The sequence below is a fragment of the Orycteropus afer genome, unplaced genomic scaffold, assembly GCF_000298275.1.
Source record: "Orycteropus afer afer isolate SDZICR_OR568_19922 unplaced genomic scaffold, OryAfe1.0 scaffold00007, whole genome shotgun sequence".
Classification (NCBI taxonomy): domain Eukaryota; kingdom Metazoa; phylum Chordata; class Mammalia; order Tubulidentata; family Orycteropodidae; genus Orycteropus; species Orycteropus afer.
This window is the reverse complement of record NW_006921594.1, coordinates 11,541,976-11,559,661: the sequence shown is the minus strand read 5'-3', so window position 1 is coordinate 11,559,661 and position 17,686 is coordinate 11,541,976. Positions and strand designations below refer to the sequence as shown.

The 17,686-nt window shown below is 41.7% G+C and overlaps 1 protein-coding gene across 1 annotated transcript in view; it reads right to left on the bottom strand.

Moving 5' to 3' along the window:
- The window catches only part of LAMB1 (laminin subunit beta 1), a 111,406-nt gene that overhangs the window by 84,423 nt on the left and 9,297 nt on the right, over positions 1 to 17,686 (bottom strand). Inside the window, 3 exon segments of the mRNA XM_007945067.1 lie at positions 6,062 to 6,264; positions 9,753 to 9,816; positions 9,903 to 10,091. Coding sequence (XP_007943258.1) covers positions 6,062 to 6,264; positions 9,753 to 9,816; positions 9,903 to 10,091 — 456 coding nt within the window.

Genomic DNA, 17,686 nt, shown 5'->3' with positions numbered 1-17,686 from the left:
TCAGCTCACTAATGCCTAGGATATCAATCTTTATGTGTTCCATTTCATTTTTGACAACTTCCAATTTTCCTAGATTCATACTCTGTACATTCCATGTTCCGATTATTAATGGATGTTTGCCACTATTTCTCCTCAATTTGAGTGATGCCACATCAGCAAATTGAGGTCTTGAAAGCTTTACCTTATCCATATGACTAAGGCTGATTTTACTCTGATAATTCAGCTCTTTCCCAGTTCTACTTTGAGAGCATTCTAAGCGAATTGACTCCTCTTCCTCCTCTGTATTGGACAATGTTTCTGGAGTATTCATAAATTTGTGCTGTAATGTATCAGATAGTGTTTCTCTGCTATTCATAAGGTTTTCCCTGGCCAATTCTTTGAGAAGTGGATGGCCTCCTCCTTCTTCCTAGTTTGTCTCAGTTTGCAAGCCGGGATGATACCTGTGCAACTGGTGTACCCCCCTGGGTTTGAAACACCAGTGGCACAGCCTCAAGACTCACAGCAACATGTCACCACAGTAGGACAAACTGACAGACAAGTTTGTTTCCCTTAGCTGTTGGAAACCCCTCCAACTACCCTCACCTGGATCCCTGCGGCTAACTCCTCAATCTGTTCCAGTCTCCTTTGCCTTTTCTGCCCTCTCCCTGCTTCCCACTTCGCTGTTTGTGGGGGGTGGCCTGGGTTCCCTCTCTTCACCTGGCTCCCTGCAGTTGACTTCTCGATCTGTTCCTATCCCCTTTGTCTTTTCTGTCCTCTCCCTGCCTTCCCAACTCATTCATTGTGGGGTGTGGCTTGGGTCCCCTGTCTTCACCTGGGTCCCTGCAGCTGACTCCTCGATCTATTCTGGTCCCCTTTGCCTTTTCTGTCCTCTCCCTGCTTCGCGCCTCACTGCCTGTTCTTAGGTCCCTGGAATCTGAATGAGAATGCTATCACTTTAAAATCCAAAATGGTTGCCACTTGTAAACATTAAAAATGGTTGCGCCCTTGGTCACTTTAAATATCCAAAATGGCCACCACTTGTAAACATTAAAAATGGCTGCACCCTCGGTCACTTTCAGTATCCAAAATGGCCACCACTTTTAAGTAAACATTCAAAATGGCTGCACCCTCTGTCACTTTAAATAGCCAAGATGGCTGCCACATGTAAACAATCAAAATGGCTGCACCCTCCGGACAAACAAGAAAGTCAGCGGAAAAAACAAACAAACAAGAAAACCTGCAATATCTGGGTATAGGGCAATAAGAGAAAAAGGCAGAGAAGGAGAATAATGAAGAAAAATGGGAAAAATGCAAAGAGAAAACAAGGAACAGGGTTAACCACGAGAAAAAAAAGAAGAAAAGAATTTTGCAACCAGGAACAGGGAAAAGAAAAAAGCTGAAAAAGGTCAAAAGTATTAATAATATTAGTGGTTTTAAAACAGACAAAAGCAAGCAAACTAAAAACCAGAAAAAAGAAAGAGAAAAAAAAAAATCGGGGGAGGGCAGGGCAGGGCACCCAGCCTCTGTCCAAGCACACAGAGTACGATGGAGTTCCTGTGGGCCCAGAAGGTGGGTGGGAGTGGCTGAACCTCTGTTCACCAAGCGGGTGTGGGGTATAAGAGTAACAAGGGGAATGTCGCACCTTCTCAGTATTCCAGGTCTGGAGTGTCCTTGGGGCTACCCGGATATCTTCTGGAAGCTAGAAGTCTGAATTCCAGGTGCTGGCTCTTGGGGAGGTTTCTCTCTCCATGTGGGCTCACTACTGGTTCCTGGACCTTTTAATCCCCTTTCTCCTGCTCTTTTGCCCTGCTTTGGGCGTGCCTGAGTTTTCTCTCCTCACCTGGATCCCTGCAGCTGACTCCTTTGTCTGGGTTCCTGGCTTTTAATTCCCTTTCTCCTACTCTCCCACTGCTGCTTTGGGTGTGCCTGAGTTCCCTCTCCTCATCTGGACCCCTGCGGCTGACTGCTCCTCTATCCTGGTTCCTGGGCCTTTTAATCCCCTTTCTCCCGCTCTCCTGCCCTGCTGCTTTGGGCATGCCTGAGTTCTCTCTCTTCATCTGGATCCCTGTGGCTCATAGAATCTTTCAATATTGCAACTCAAGGCTTAAATTATTTCATCAGTTCTTTCCTTTTCTAACTCCAGGTCTTTGCACATTTAATTATAGTAATTGGCTTTGTCTGCTCAAGCTGCTCTTTGAAATCTGTTCAGCTCTTTTATCTTGTCATTTCTTCCATTGGCTTTGGCTACTCCCTGCTCAAGGGCAAGTTTCAGAGTCTCTTCTGACATCCATTTTGGTCTTCTCTTCTTCTGTTGCCTTTTTAGTGACCTCTTGCTTTCTTCATGGATGATACTCTTGATGTCATCCCACAATTCTTCTGGTTTTCGGTCACTGGTGTTCAATGCATCAAATCTATTCTTTAGATGGTCTCTAAATTCAGGAGGGATATATTCCAGATCATATTTTGGCTCTCATGGACTTGTTTTAATTGTCTTCAACTTCAAGTTGAATTTGCATATGAGCAGTTGATGGTCTGTTCCACAATCAGCTCCTGGCCTGGCCTGGCTGAAGATATTGAGCTTCTCCATTGCCTCTTGCCACTGATGTAGTCAATCTGATTTCTGTATATTGCATCTGGTGAAGTCCAAGTGTATGGCTGCAGTTTGTGTTATTGAAGAAAGGTATTTGCAATGAATAAATCATTGGTCTTGCAAAATTCTACCATGCGAGTTCCAGCATTATTTCTGTCACCAAGGCCAAATTTTCCAACTACTGGTGATTCTTCTTTGTTTCCAACTTTTGCATTCCAGTCACTAGTGATAAATAACACATTTTGATTGCACATTTGGTCAATTTCAGACTGCAGAAGTTGATAAAAATCTTCAATTTCTTTATCTTTTGCTTTGGTGGTTGGTGCATAAATTTGAATAATATTCATATTAACTGGTCTTCCTTGTAGACATATGGATATTTTCTTATCACTGACAGCATTGTGCTTCAAGACAGATCTTCATATATCCTTTGTGATGATGAATGCCATGCCAGTCCTCTTCAAATTGTCATTCCTGGCATAGTAGATCATATGGTTGTCTGATGTGAAATGACCAAAATCAGTCCTAATGCCTAGGATATCAATCTTTATGCATTCCATTTAATTTTTGACAACTTCCAATTTTCCTAGATTCATACTTCGTACATTCCATGTTCTGATTATTAATGGATGTTTGCAGCGGTTTCTCCTAAATTTGAGTTGTGTCACTTCAGCAAATAGAGGTCCCAAAAGCTTTACTTTATCAATATCAGGAAGGTTGGTTCTACTCTGATGCCACTCTTTCCCAGTTGTATTTTAAGAGCCTTCCAACCTAAGTGGCTCATCTTCCTACCCTATATCAGATAGTGTTTCCAGGCTATTCATATAGTTGCCTAGTACTGTAACAGACAGTGTTTCTCTGCTATTCATAGGTTTTCCCTTGCCAATTCTTTGAGAAATTGATGGTCTCCTCCTTCTTCCTAGTCTGTGTCAGTCTGCAAGCCGTACAGAAACCTGTGCACCATGTGCAACCCCGCTGGCATTTGAAACACCTGTGGCACAGCCTCAAGCCTCACAGCAACACACCACCACAGTACAACAAACCAACGACAAGACTCTCTCCCTTGGCCATTCAAAAGCTCTCCACTCTCCCCTTATCTGGATCCCTGCCACTTGCTCGCTGTCCTGGACGCCCTAGCTTTCCTTTCCTTTTCCCTACTGCCACTTGGGGATTGGGGCCTGGGTCTCTCCCCTTACCTGGATCCCTCTGACACTTGCTCGGCCTCTCCTGGATGCCCTGGCTTTCCTTTCCTTTCCCTCTTTCTGTCCTTGGGTAAATGCTGCTTTTTGGATCTCAAATAGATTGTTCTAAGGAATGTGTACCTTCGTAGAATTATCATTGACCTTTTACACCGAGCTATTGTTTGACTGAAAATTCAGCTGTGGGAGTGAGTTCAGTTCCAGGTCCAAAGTGTGACCAAGGGCCATAATCTCAGGAGTTCTACTAGTCTCTACCCAACCAGTAAGCTTTTTTTTTTTTTTTTTTTTAATGATTTTGAGCTTTGGTCCACATTTTTCTCCCACTCTATCTAAGACCTTCTAATGTGATCCTTTTCAGAGCAGTTGGTAGTGGTAGCCAGGCACCATCTAGCTCTTCTGGTCTCAGGGTTGTAAAGACTAAGGTTTGTGTGGTCCATTAGTCCTTTGGACAAACTGTATCCATGTGTCTTTGCTTTTATTCATTGTTCTTTGCTCTGGGCAGGGACCAACAGTTGCACCTTAGATGGCCACTCCCAAAGCCCCAGTTGCTACTCACCAAAGGAGGATGTAGAACATTGTCTTTGTGGACTATATTGTGTGAACTGACCATGATGTCCCTCAAGACTGTGGTCCTGAGTACCCAGGCACCACTGACCTTTCTGTTAGTAGCTGAGTGCTTAACCATTCACTATGTGACCAGGATTCATCAATGGAATATTATTCAGCCAAAAAAAGGGAATGAAGCCCAGGTACATACTACAATATTGATGAACACTTAAAACATTATACTAAATGAAATATACCAGTCAGAAAAGGGCAAATATTGTATGGTTCTACTTATATGAAATATTTGTTGTTGTGTGTCATCAACTCCAAATCATAGTGACCCTATAGGACAGAGTAGAACTGCCCTACAGAGTTTCCAAGGCTTTATTTTTTCAGGAGCAGACTGCCACATTTCTCTCCCACAGAGTAGCTGGTGGGTTCAAACCACCAATCTTCTGGTTAGCACCTGAGCACTTAAGAAGGGCCAAATTCACAGAGATAAGAAGTGGATTAGAGGTACCAGGGATGATGAAGAGTTTTTATTTACTGGGTACAGAGTTTCTGTTTGGGGTGCAAATACATAGTGATGATGGTTAAACAACATTGTGAATGTAAATAATGCCAGTGAATTGTATGCTTAAAATGGTTCAAATGGCAAATTTTATGGGCAATCTACTTCCATAGTGATACCACCTCTGAAACCCAAGGAGGGGTCACTATGAGTCGGATCCACCTTGACAGCAGTGAGTATGGTTTTTTGGTGATATAATAAAAAGTGATACAGAATATAATATAAGAGGACTCATAGTTTAGTGGAAGGAGCACTGGGGCAGTCAGAAGAGCTGTGTTCCCATCTGCACATATTTATAATTAGGAGCCCTGGAGACATAGTGCCTAAGGCATTTGACTGCCAACAAGAAGGCTGGCAGTTCAAACGCACCAGCCACTCCTCAGAAGGAAGATTGGGCAATCTACTTCCATAGATATACCACCTTGGAATCCCAAGGAGGGGTCCTTATGAGTCAAAATGGACTCAACAGCAGTGAGTTTAGCAAATTACTTACATACTGTCTCTTCCACTAAGGATGGTTTGTTTATGTGCCCTTGTAAAATCCCATCTGGCTTTCAAGTTCTGTGGGTTATAAGAATTCACCTAGAAACTGGTAAAATACCCTAATCCTCTTTTATCCATTTGGCAAATAATTCAAATCTAGAATTTTAAAAAGTATATAATTTGTAAACAGCATACAACGAGACAGGAATGAAATTTGAAAGAAAGAAAATAGAAAGAAACAAAGTCCATTTGATCCCTAAATATATCTGATTGGTCTGGGTTAAAATTTCCAGTTTCTTTGGTCTTGGATTAATTTACATCTTGTAGCACAAAAACTAGAATTCCTGTGGTTTTTAATCTTCCCTAACATAAAGGCAGACGTGATTGTTATTTAGACAATTTTTTAATCCTTGTTGACTAAAATATTTACTACTTTATCAACAGCCCATGGCAACAAATTCCAAAAGTTAACTCAGTATCTATGAAGTGAGCAGTCCTTGCACTCTGGTATTCCAAGAAGCTCACCAAAGAGAAAATCAACAAGCAAACACCAGGATGATGCAAAGCACTAACTGTACATCTGGAAAACTAAAACCCCTGAAAAATGTGAGAAGTTTAAGGTAAGACTAATTTCCATTTTGCTTTTCAGAATCACCTGGGTAAAGAAGAAAGCATCACCAAGCACTTGCTTACCATTCCTTCCACTTCTTCATTGAATCCATCCACAGGGGCACACTCACTGGCATGGCCGTAGCAGAAGCAATTTCCTCGCACCACCATATCATAAACTGCATAATAGTACTTTTCCCTGATCTCCATTCTGGAATCCAACAGGTTATCTCCCAAAGTATGCAGTTTGACAAACTTAATTCTCAAGTTGGTGATTTTTAATAGATCTACAAAGTGCATCAAGAAGATGAAAAGTCTGGTCAAACAAGCAAGAATTCTTTTGCAATGATATAATATCATTTCTCTTTATGGAAAGGCATGGCAAATAAAAACAGTTTACATCAAGTTTACCACCCCGTGTGATTTAGATGACTAGAATTAAAAACAAAGCAAAACAAAAAACCCACTGCCACTGAGTCAATTCTGACTCATAGTGATCTCCACTGGGTTTCCCAGGCAGTAAATCTTTATGGAAGTACAATACCCCGTCTTCCTTCAGCAGAATGGCTGGCTGGTGAATTTGAATGACCAACCTTGTGGTTAGCAGTCAAATGCCTTAGGGCACTGCACCACCAGAACTCCTTTGATGACTAGAATAGTAGAGCTTAACACAACATGATCATCCCTGGCAGGAGGAGAGGTTACCTTTCATTAGTTTCATCACAATACCTGTTTTTTGGTGATTTTTTTTGCAGATGAGTATCTTATGAGGAGGGCCAGAAGTGGAGAACTCATTAAGAATGGAAGTACTTGGTGTCTAGAATCCACTGGCACATAGTAATCTAAACTATTACAAATGCTATCTGGTTCCCAGAGCAATCACTGTCATTCTCAAAATCAGAAAATTCAATTCAGGTGGGAAAGGGTTTATCAAAGCACTCCAACTCTCATTATTACTATTATAAGATAGAAACATAATTTTGTGTCTATTTTTGGTGAGGAAAATACCATCTGAAATTTCTCACCACTAAAATGAAACCCAAGTTACTAAAATAAATTTAATGCTATAGAATAACCACAATCCAGGGAGAGATTTTTAAGCAATATTTCAACCTATAGCTTTTGCATTATAGCTTTACAAAATGTTTCCACATTTACCAATATAATAGAATGGTCTAAGGATAAAGGAGCTTAGTAGTAGGATGTTGGGCCAAATTATTCTTCCTAAAACATGAGTTATTTATAGATCAATTTCTCTTATTTTTCTTATTCTTCCTATGTCTGTAGATCTAGGCTTATTACTGAAGTTGGGCTACCAATAAACCAAGATCCACTCAGCCTTCTCCACTGGTGTCTTCATTAATTACTAAATCGCTCTTCCTTAAGTGGATCCCCAAAGAGAGATTAGTCCATCTGCCCTCAAACTGAGCTCTGAAGCCTGAAATTCCTTCTAAGCTTTTCTTTCATATATGCTGATGTGTTCCAAATACTAACAACACAAGACAACAGGGTAGTGGCCCAATGCATAACTTACACTGAAGACTATAGAAATGGCTGTGGATTGAAAACAAATTCCATATACTAAACTTAGGCTCTTTGTAAAATCAAAAACTAAATAGAGAACCCGTGGTACTATTCAGCTGAATGGAATTTATGAATGCCAACATTTCCTCCTGCACAAGTCCTCCTGCACAGAATGAGCACAAGCATCTATTGACAAGAGGCCAAACAGTGAACTTGAAAAGCAGCTGGAGTATTTAGAAACCCTTGAACTGATCTTTGTGGAAGCCCTCGGAAGAGCAAATATGCCTCCCCACTCTCCCACCATATTTAATGACAGTTCAAATAACAACTTGGCCTCACATTGACTGCCATTCTAAGAGGCAAATTCACTTCTGAAGTGAGTCTCAGAGGTCTCAACAATAGGGATAACTGAAAAGATATGGTTCCCTTGATTACAGAGTAAATCAAAAGCATGATCAGCAAAAATGGATACTTCCCTTTTGTAGAAACAGTCTTTCTGAAGCCAGCCAACAACAGAAGACAAAAAGACTGCAAAGGCAACACATTCCTCAAGTCCCACAAATTTCTCCCAAAAAGGAGCAGATGGTGAGTCATGTTAGGAATCTGTGAGGTGTCTGTCATGGAGCCCATATGGACATTGCTCCCAAATGGATTTTGAGAATAACCTAGAAGCTGGCAGAGGGCTGGACATGCCATTAAACATTTGTTTTACAATAAAATAAAGGGGTAAATTATAGACCAGAGACAGTCTGGGTCACATGTAAAATTAATTCACGTGGAGAAGCAGCACTTTTTTGGCAATTATTTCCTGAACATCTTCCATTGTCTCTTCTATGCTTCAAGCTGTTCCATGAGGCCTTGGTTAAAAGTAGAGCCACGTACAGCTGGGAAAGATCAGGAAGACAGCCCTGCCTCTACTCATCTAATTGACTGGACCTTAAGCAGCAGGATAGGAGGCAGTCTTATCCTTTCACTGGGACATACAGCATCAGTGTTACCCAAGGCCTAAAGCACAGCTGTTGACACCAACAGCAGCTTCAATGTACTGAGCACTTCTTATGTGTTAGGCACTTGGCTAGGTAGCTTACACACATTAACCCATTTTGCCTCCGCAGCAATGCTAAGGTCAATATTACCAATCTTATAGCTGAGCTGAAAAAAGAGAGGTTTAAAAAAAAGTTTAATTACTTGTCCAAGATCACACATTCTGTCTCCCCAAATAAAAATGTAATTCTGTAATGCCATAGCACAGCTGCTGAATGTTGAGAAGAGCTCTGACCTGAGAATCAGAACACATGGGTTCAAGATCTGCGTCTGCCATTTAACAGCCATATTCTACCTCTGAGCCTCAGTTTACTCACCTGTCAAATGAAAATACAGACCTCATCTTACTGCGCATGGCTAAGACTTATGATTTTGCCACAGTCTGTCTTTCTTTCACAATAAGAACCTTCAAGATTTTAACAGAGGCCACCTAGCTAGAGATATTTCCCAACAACTCTTGCAGTATTTCCATGTGACTAATTCTGGCCAATGGGATGTAAGCACATGAGTACAACTTCCGTATCCCATCTTTCAATGGAATCTGCTTGCCCTCCACTTCCATGCTACCCATAGGTTGGAACAAGGACATAGAGTGGTGGTCTAGCTCTGATCATGTGGATGAAGACTACAAGAATGAAGAAACATGGCAACTTGGGTGCATTTATGTCTAGAGTTGTCAGATTTATCAAATGAAAATACAGAACACTCAGTTAAATTTGAATTTCAGATAAACAGTGAATATTTTTATAAGTACATCCCTTGCACTATCTGGCATTGGGACTACAACTCTACTTACGTCAACAGAACTACAGTTCTCTGGAAATCCCTTTGGGAGATTTTGTGAGAGAGAAGTAGACTTTAATCTTATTTGAGCTGCTGTAATTTTGGGGGATACTTTGTTACAACAGCTTAATCTATACCCTAATTAATATACTAAGCAATAAAGGCAGGGCTTATGATCATAGAAATTGTTTGAGTACTTAGGACATAAATCTTTCCCTCTTATCAAATGGCTGTTCCCCACCAGTAAAGACTTTGATATTATTACTGATTTCAAGAACTTCTGGTAGGTACTGCAGAGGCAGGAAGACACCAAAGACGGTGGACTTGGCCCTGGATATTGAGATTCCAGACAGGAAATGCTCTGGGAAACAGTTCTTCCATGATTGCCATTCCCATCAAAGCTCTTATCTGAAAATAAGCTTACTCTGTATCCTTGGACTGTAAGGATCTTCTATTTTGAAAGCAGGATCTAAAGCACGAAATATCACCTAAAAATAGAGATAAGAGTAACTGGTATTTTTGCAATGATCAAAAGGTCAGTTTGCAAGGAGAATATAAAATAAAAAGAGCAAACCTCTCCTTCCGTTGAGGGCTCAATGTCAGAATATCGGGAATCACAAATTATATCATCAACTTTTTTCATGGGGCCAGTTGAAATGCCTGGAAATGAGCTCTCACAGTCATAGGCAAAGTATCTGTACACGCCCCAGGTTTTCCCGAAGTCAGACGATCGCTCTATCAGCATAGCAGCTGGACGGAATGTCTAGAGGCAGAGAGGAAAAGTCATATTTGATGGGTTTTTTTTTTATTGTAATCTATATTTTTAAAAATCTTACATGAAAATATCTCTCAATGGTGTGTGACAAGCTCTGACTGCATGTGGTTGGTATTTCAGACTGTGGCTGGATTTCAAATACTCCAAGCTGTTCCATGAAGCCTCTTTTTTGTAAAGAAAGTATCTAGCTTCTAAATTTTGCACTTTCTCCCACCGTACCAGATTAGTAAGCTCTGCTTCTCTTTAGAAGCTGATTATAAACAGGCCTTAATAGCAAACTGTGGTATATTTCAGTCATCATGCCCATAGCATGGTTGGTTAGAGTTCTCATTCATTTGTCTGTTCATTCAGTTGCTCAATAGATGTGCACTAATTACCTATGTGGTACCAGACAGTGGTCTATATGCTCTGTATGTGCTACAGGCAGATCAGTGAAGGTCCAGATATGGATACACATCATTCACAACATACTATGTCAAACACCACAGCAGAGTGCATGCAGTGCGCTTTGGGAAGACAAGAGGAGGATTATTAAGTCAAGAAGTTGGAGAAGGTGTCACAAAGAAGATGGCACAACCTGGATCCTAAGAGAGTCCAGGCAGGAGATGGAAGTGGCTATAAGTAGCAGAACAGGCTGGTTGGGGCCAGAATAGAAATGAATCTGACGTGGTAAGGGATTTATGCAATGAATGGTGAACTCTAAAATGTAAGTGGGTAGGATGAGATGATCAGATTGCAGTTTAGAAAAATAACTCTTGGCCAAGTTTAGGTAAGCAAAAAAGATGCATGGAAACCAAGTAGGAAGTAATTTGAACAGAAAAAAAGGTGAAGGTCTCAACTCCAGCCACTACAACAGAATAGTAAGAAAGGGATGCTCTGAGAATTTAGAGCTGGCAGAAAATACAACTGAATTGCAGTTGATAAATCATTAGATTTCAGTGGAAAAGGAGAAAGGAAAGAAACATGGGCGTCTTAGGTTAGGTAGCTGGGTGGACAGTATTGCCAGTAACAAAGATATGGGACAGGAGCATCTTGGCTTTTGTTTTACATGAGAGATGTGCCAGGGGTATTCACATGGAGACGCCCACTGGACAACTGGAAATAGTGGTCTGGCTCTCAGTTACAAGAGTAGAGGTTGAAACACAGACTCAGGAGTCATTGTATATACACAATATTGAAATGGGTAAGTACAGAATTTGCTGTCCCCCACCCCACAAAAAGCACAGAACAAGAATGAAAGAGAGCCAAGATAAGAGCTTCAGGAAAAATCATCAATAAGAGGCTAATCAAAGAAGAAAGAGTGATGCCATGAACTGTAATTACATTATTTCATTTAATGCTTACAACACGTCCACCTTACAAATGAAGAAACTGAGGCTCAGAAACAAGAAATGACTTGCTAGTTATAGGTACAAGAGTTTAGATTCAAATCCAGACTGAATACAACCAAATCTATGTTGTTCCCTCATTGGCTGATGGCATAATAGAAGACCAAAATATGGGTAGGAGCTCTGGTGATGTAGTGCCTAAGACTGTTAACCAGAAGGCTGGCAGTTCAAACCCACCAGCCACTCCTTGGAAGGAAGGTTGGGCAATCTACTTCTGTAGTGATACCACCTCAGAAGCCCAAGGAGGGGTCACTATGAGTCAGATCCAACTTGACGGCAGTGAGTAGTAAATATATGGGTGCCAAAGAGGAGCTCTGGTAGCGTGGTGCCTAAGGCACTTGACTGCTAACCAAAAGGCTAGCGGTTCAAACACATCAGCCACTCCTCAGAAGGAAGGTTGGGCAATCTACTTCCATAGTGACACTGCCTTGGAAACCCAAAGAGGGGTTGCTATCAGTTGGGTCTGACTCAATGGCAAATAACAACAACAACAAAGAGGAAGTAGAAAAAGAGGACTCCCCCAAATCAAGACAGGATGGAGATTTAGGAGAGTGTGGTGAACAGGGTCAGTTGGAAATATGAGATAAAGCAGAACTAGCACTAAACAAAGGTAAACGAGTGAATGTTTCAACACTGATGAATGTGGTGAGTGGAAAGTAGAAGTCAGGTTACAATAGAGGAAGAGCCAATGAGTTAAACTGCCCTAGAAAACAGAACCTGAAAAAAGACACGAATTCTGAATTAAAATCAACACTTAATAGAAATCTGATGGCTAATGGTGAGAACCAGTATATGCCCAAAGCCACTTTTTCCTTTCTTATCAATCCTGTTGTTCCTGTTCTCTGAAAAAAGGAGTCAAGGATGAGAAAATGGGAGATCACATTTTGACAGATTCTTTTGACTTCCTCACTTACTAACTGCTCAAGTTCTTCATTTTTACCTATTCAAGACTATAAGGAAATGATACTTTATTAAACCTAAGAGAGTATTAGAATAGAATTTTAAACAATAACAAAACTGAACCACATGTGCCAGGTAAGCATGGCAAACCACCTATCAGGCCAGACTCTTGGGTGAGGTACTCGGGGAAAGACTGGGGGAGAAAGCCTCGTCTGATGTCTCTGGGTCAAAAGGGAGTAGAGGAAAAGAGTTCAAGCCAGTCTTGGCTGTGCTTCCTTCTCCCACCCTTCTGGAAACCTCCAAGTCCCAAAGGACCATTGACGAGTTACCCAATTTCCTGTGGTGTTAAGAAGCTGCTGGAAACTGGAACACATTTTACGTAAAGAACAAAAGTCTCTCTACTCTCTGATTATTCATCAACCTTCTCAGGCTGCCATTTTCTGCACAGTTGCCTCTCAATTTGTAATAAAGAAAAGGGCTATGAATTTTGAAATATCTGACTACTATACACACACTTAGGAGCTCTGGTGGCATAGTGCCTAAGGCACTTGACTGCTAACCAGAAGGCTGGTGGTTCAAACCCACCAGCCACTCCTCGGAAGGAAGGTTGGGCAATCTACTTCCGTAGTGATACTGCCTGGGAAACCCAAGGAGGGGTCGCTATGAGTCGGGGCCAACTCAATGGCACATAACAACAACTATACAAACACTTAATATGTATATACTAAATGAGTTTTGCTAGCCTAAGAAAACCCAATCCACTGAACGATCAATCAGACAAATGTGGGTAAGATTTCTTCTTCTTCACTCCCAACTTCTGTTCCTTTTTTTTTTTTTAATTTTTACTGTGATTTGGGTGAAAGTTTACAGAGCAGATTCGTTTTCCATACAGCAGTGCCTTTTGTTTCACAACACTGACTGACATTGACTGCAATTCCCCACGATGTAACCGCTCTCTTGCCAGTCCTTCCTGTAGTTGCCTCTTCCCTGTGTCCTTCCTTCCTATTCATTCCTGCCCCCTGAGCTATCACCCTGTGTAAATACTGCCCTTCCGTTCTCCATGACTGCTCATTGGAAGGAGTATATCTACCTGGTGTAAATAAACTCTATATGCTTGTCTACTGTTTGGCTGTAAGACAAGGGTTGTTGTTGTTGTTGTTATGTGCCGTTGAGTCAGACCCGACTCATAGCGACCCCTCCTTAGGTTTCAGAGGCAGTATCACTATGGAAGTAGATTGTCCCATCTTCCTTCCAAGGAGTGGCTGGTGGGTTTGAACTGCCAGCTTCCGGTTAGCAGTCAAGTGCCTTAGGCACTATGCCACCAGAGCTCCTAGAAGACAAGGGAGTGAGTTCAACTGCAGACCTGAAGGGTAACTAAGGGCCATAGCCTTGGGTGTTTCACCAGGCTCTATCAGACCAGTAAGCTTGGTCTTTTTTATGAGTTTGGTCCACATTGTTCTTCTACTCTAGCTAGGATCTTCTCACTACTATTAATGGTATCACCATCTTCTTAGTTACCTAGCTTGGACACCTAAGCAATCTTTTTTTTTTTTTTTTAATTTTATTTTGATTTGGGTGAAGATTTACAGAGTAAATTCACTTTTCATACAGCAGTTCACATATACTTTGTCTCATGTCATTGACCAAAATTTACAATGCAACAGCTCCCCTCCCACTTCCTCCCCATAGTTACCTCTTCCCAGTGTCCATCCCTCCATACTCTTCTGCGCCCTGAGCTGTCTCCCTGTGCATAAGCAGCCCTTCCTTCTCCCATGATTGCTCTCTCCAGGGTGTGTGTCTACTTGAGGTAAATGTTTAACTCACTTGCCTGTTCTTTGTTTGGCTGGAAACCACAGGTGTGGGTTCAATCCCAGACCTGAAGGGCAGCTAGGGGCCATAGTCTCAGTGGTTTCACCAGGCTCTATTGGACCAGCAAACCTGGTCCCCACCTTCTTCTTTTTTTTTTTTGCCTCCAAATGATTTTGAGTTTTGTTCCACATTGTTCTCCCTCTCTATGCAGGATCTCGTACATCCCTTCCAAGTGGATGACAGTGGTAGCTGGGCACCATCTAGTTCTTCTGGTCTCATAGTTGTATAGGTTGCAGATCAGATGGTGTACCAGTCGCTAGGACTGATTGTTTACATTCATTTGGTTTTCTTCTTTCTTCTTCTTCTTTCTTCTTGACGAGGAGACACCCATTGTTGCATCTAGATGGCAGTTTGCTAGCTTTTAAGATCCCAGTCGCTACTTGCCAAAGTAGGAGGTGGAACAATGTTTTGTATAGTATGTTATGCCAATTGAGCTTGATGTCCCCTGCAACTATGGTCCCAAGCCCGCAGGATCAACTACTCGGTCCCTCTGGGTAGCTGGCTGTGACCAAGCAATGACCATAACCTTGCCCCTTGTCAGCTCTACTATACACCTGGGTATTCTGATCACTCACATAAACTTATAGGACCATTGTCTGCCAACCCTATATATGATCTTGGATACACTCCCCATTTAGACATACCTAATTGTTTAGCCTGTCCACCTATCTATCTGTCCATATACCCGTTTGCCTTCACTGACAACTCAGTACTGTATATACCTAAGCAATCTTTGATTCACACCTTTCTCTACTCTTCCTTCCACTCTTCTGCTTCTAATCTTTCCAATTTACGTCCTTCCCAATTCATGGCTCCACCTCTGATTCTTAAGGACTGAACTGACTGCTCTTAGAAAGCTAGCTCCTTGAGACAATGATTCCCAAAGGCAACTGCAGCAGAGCGTATCACAGTGTAGCAACTCTGCGTGTGACTTGAAAAATCTTTCCATGTAATGCTGAGAGGACATCTGGGTTGCAGGAGGAAGCACCCTCCCTACTTGAGAATCACAGCCAGCCTCTGCTTTAATACCAGCCCTCTCCTAAATCAAGCCCTCCGTTATCACTTACCTCAACAAGAGCCTCTCGACTTGCCCTCTCTTCTCTCCGAGTCCCTCCTGATTTCCTGTGGGTTACCTTTGTCTTATTTTCTTGTCAATGGCTTCCTTCAAAACCAAAACAAACCCACTGCCCTGAGATGATTCCAATTCATAGCCACTCTATAGGACAGAGTAATACTGTCCCATAGGGTTTCCAAGACTATAAATCTTTATGAAAGCAAAATGCCTCATGAAGCAGCTAGTGGGTTCAACCACTGACCTTTTGGTTAGCAGTCAAGCACTTTAACCACTGCACCATCAGGGCTCTATTGACTCCCTGCTATAAAACTCATACTCCTTAACATGAAGTCAAGGTCCTTCTGACTCTAATATGGCTTTTGCACTTTAACTTTCCTTTCTTCCCAATACTACACCTCACATCTAAGGCAAATCTACATAGTACTTGCTGAGCAAACCTTTCCCGAACTGTCCCACCAACATAAATGACTCTGCTCTCAGACAACTTCCTCTGCCAAGTATAGCTTTTCTCCCATCCCCTGCCACCAAAATCCTGCTCATTTTTCCTGGCCTAGGTCAAATGCCATCCCAGTCCTCTCCTTGTGAGGCTTTCTCCTTTATCCCAGGCTAAAATTAATTTCACCCTCTTTTGTGCTAACGCACACAGTTCACTGTCAGAACTTCTGCTACAGTAGCTAGAACGTTGTGTTATGTATTATAAGTCATCTGCAAGTATATCTGCAAGCTTGGAAGCTATAAAGCAGTGAGAGCATTGACCTGCTACCTGCTACCCTTCTGAACTTCTATGGGGCACAGGGCAGTGTCTTGCAAACAGAAGGCTGGTGAATTCATTTATCCACTCACTCACTCACTCATATGTATAGAGCACTTACTACATGTCAAAAAAAAAAAAAAAACCCAAAAAAACAAATCAAACTCACTGCCATCAAGTTGATTCTGATTCACTGTGGTTCCCATTGGGTTGCTAAGGCTGTAAATCTTTATGGAAAGTAGACTGTGCCTCATCTTCCTCCCACAGAGCAACTGGTGAGTTTGAACACTGACCTTCTGGTTAGTGTCCAAATACCTTACCCATAATGCCACCAGAGCTCCTTACTACATGTTAAACATCAGCATATATACGAACTATTGATCAACTCTCTACTATATGCACAGCAGCAAAATTATCCCAACACCTAGAGCAGAGGGTTACTTCACACAAACCTAAACTAGGTATTATTATTATGATTCCCATTTTAGCAATGAGAAAGCCAAAGCTTGGTCACACACACCAGAAGGGATAGAATGGGGATTCATATCCAAGTCTGTCCAACCCCTAAGATGCTTTTCATCCTTGAGTTTGGACATAAAGGACATGTTTCCTCCATAAACTAAAGTCTGATGACATGTCCCCATTCCTCACCTTTCAGTTCAGTCACCACCTCCTCTATTGAGCCTTCTGCTTTTATGTGCACAATGTTATCTTTGGCCCATTGTATTCACTTGAATATGTACACACAGGACTTTTCAATATAAATGACCTCAGAACTACCCATGTATGCAGAAAGATGCCCATTCCAAAGTGCAACGTCAATATAAAAAGTAGGAGCAAAAACATTAACAAAGATATTTTGAGTCCTTTTAGGTATCAATTTATATGAGAATCCCTATGGCTGAGTTTAAATTTTAATTGCTGGGTTGAGTATGTGGTTATAAGTGAGACAAAGGGTTGGGTGACAAGGAGTAACTGACCAGCTGTTTAGTAAAGTCTTCTCCACCATTCTCTTTATCAGGCATCAGTCATGATGACACATTCTTGCACCAGCAGGGATAGCATGTTACTGGGGGGGTGGCATGGGGATGAAGAGCTCAAGAGTAGGAAATGCTCAGCCCCAGTGTCCTTCCTAGCCATACTCTGGCTTCCAGACCACCACCCTTGCCCCCTGGCCTCCTAGGCAATGGTGGAGGACACAAGTGAGACTTTCAACAAAGCTCCTTGCCTATAGGGTCAATCTGTTCCTGGCAATTTTTCTTAACCTGAGAGGGTGTAGATAAGGCCCCCGACTCCAAGTGAAAAAACTATTAAAGAGTGATTTTAATCTGAGAACCAATAAGCAAATGATGGGTTTTATGTGCACTAACATGTACTTTAAGTCACGCGAAATGTGTCATTTCCAAGCAGCGGCTTCAGAAGAAACAAAGGTAGTCTGTACAGAGAAATTCCCTAGTCCTGGAGTCATTTTACATTTCTAAAAGAAAAATTGTGAGAAAATTCACATTTAAGAAGGCGCATGGTAAAACCATTCCCACAAATTTTGCAAAACCTTGAAAACAAAAGATAATGTGCTTCCTTTCCAGTTACCAAAGTCAGC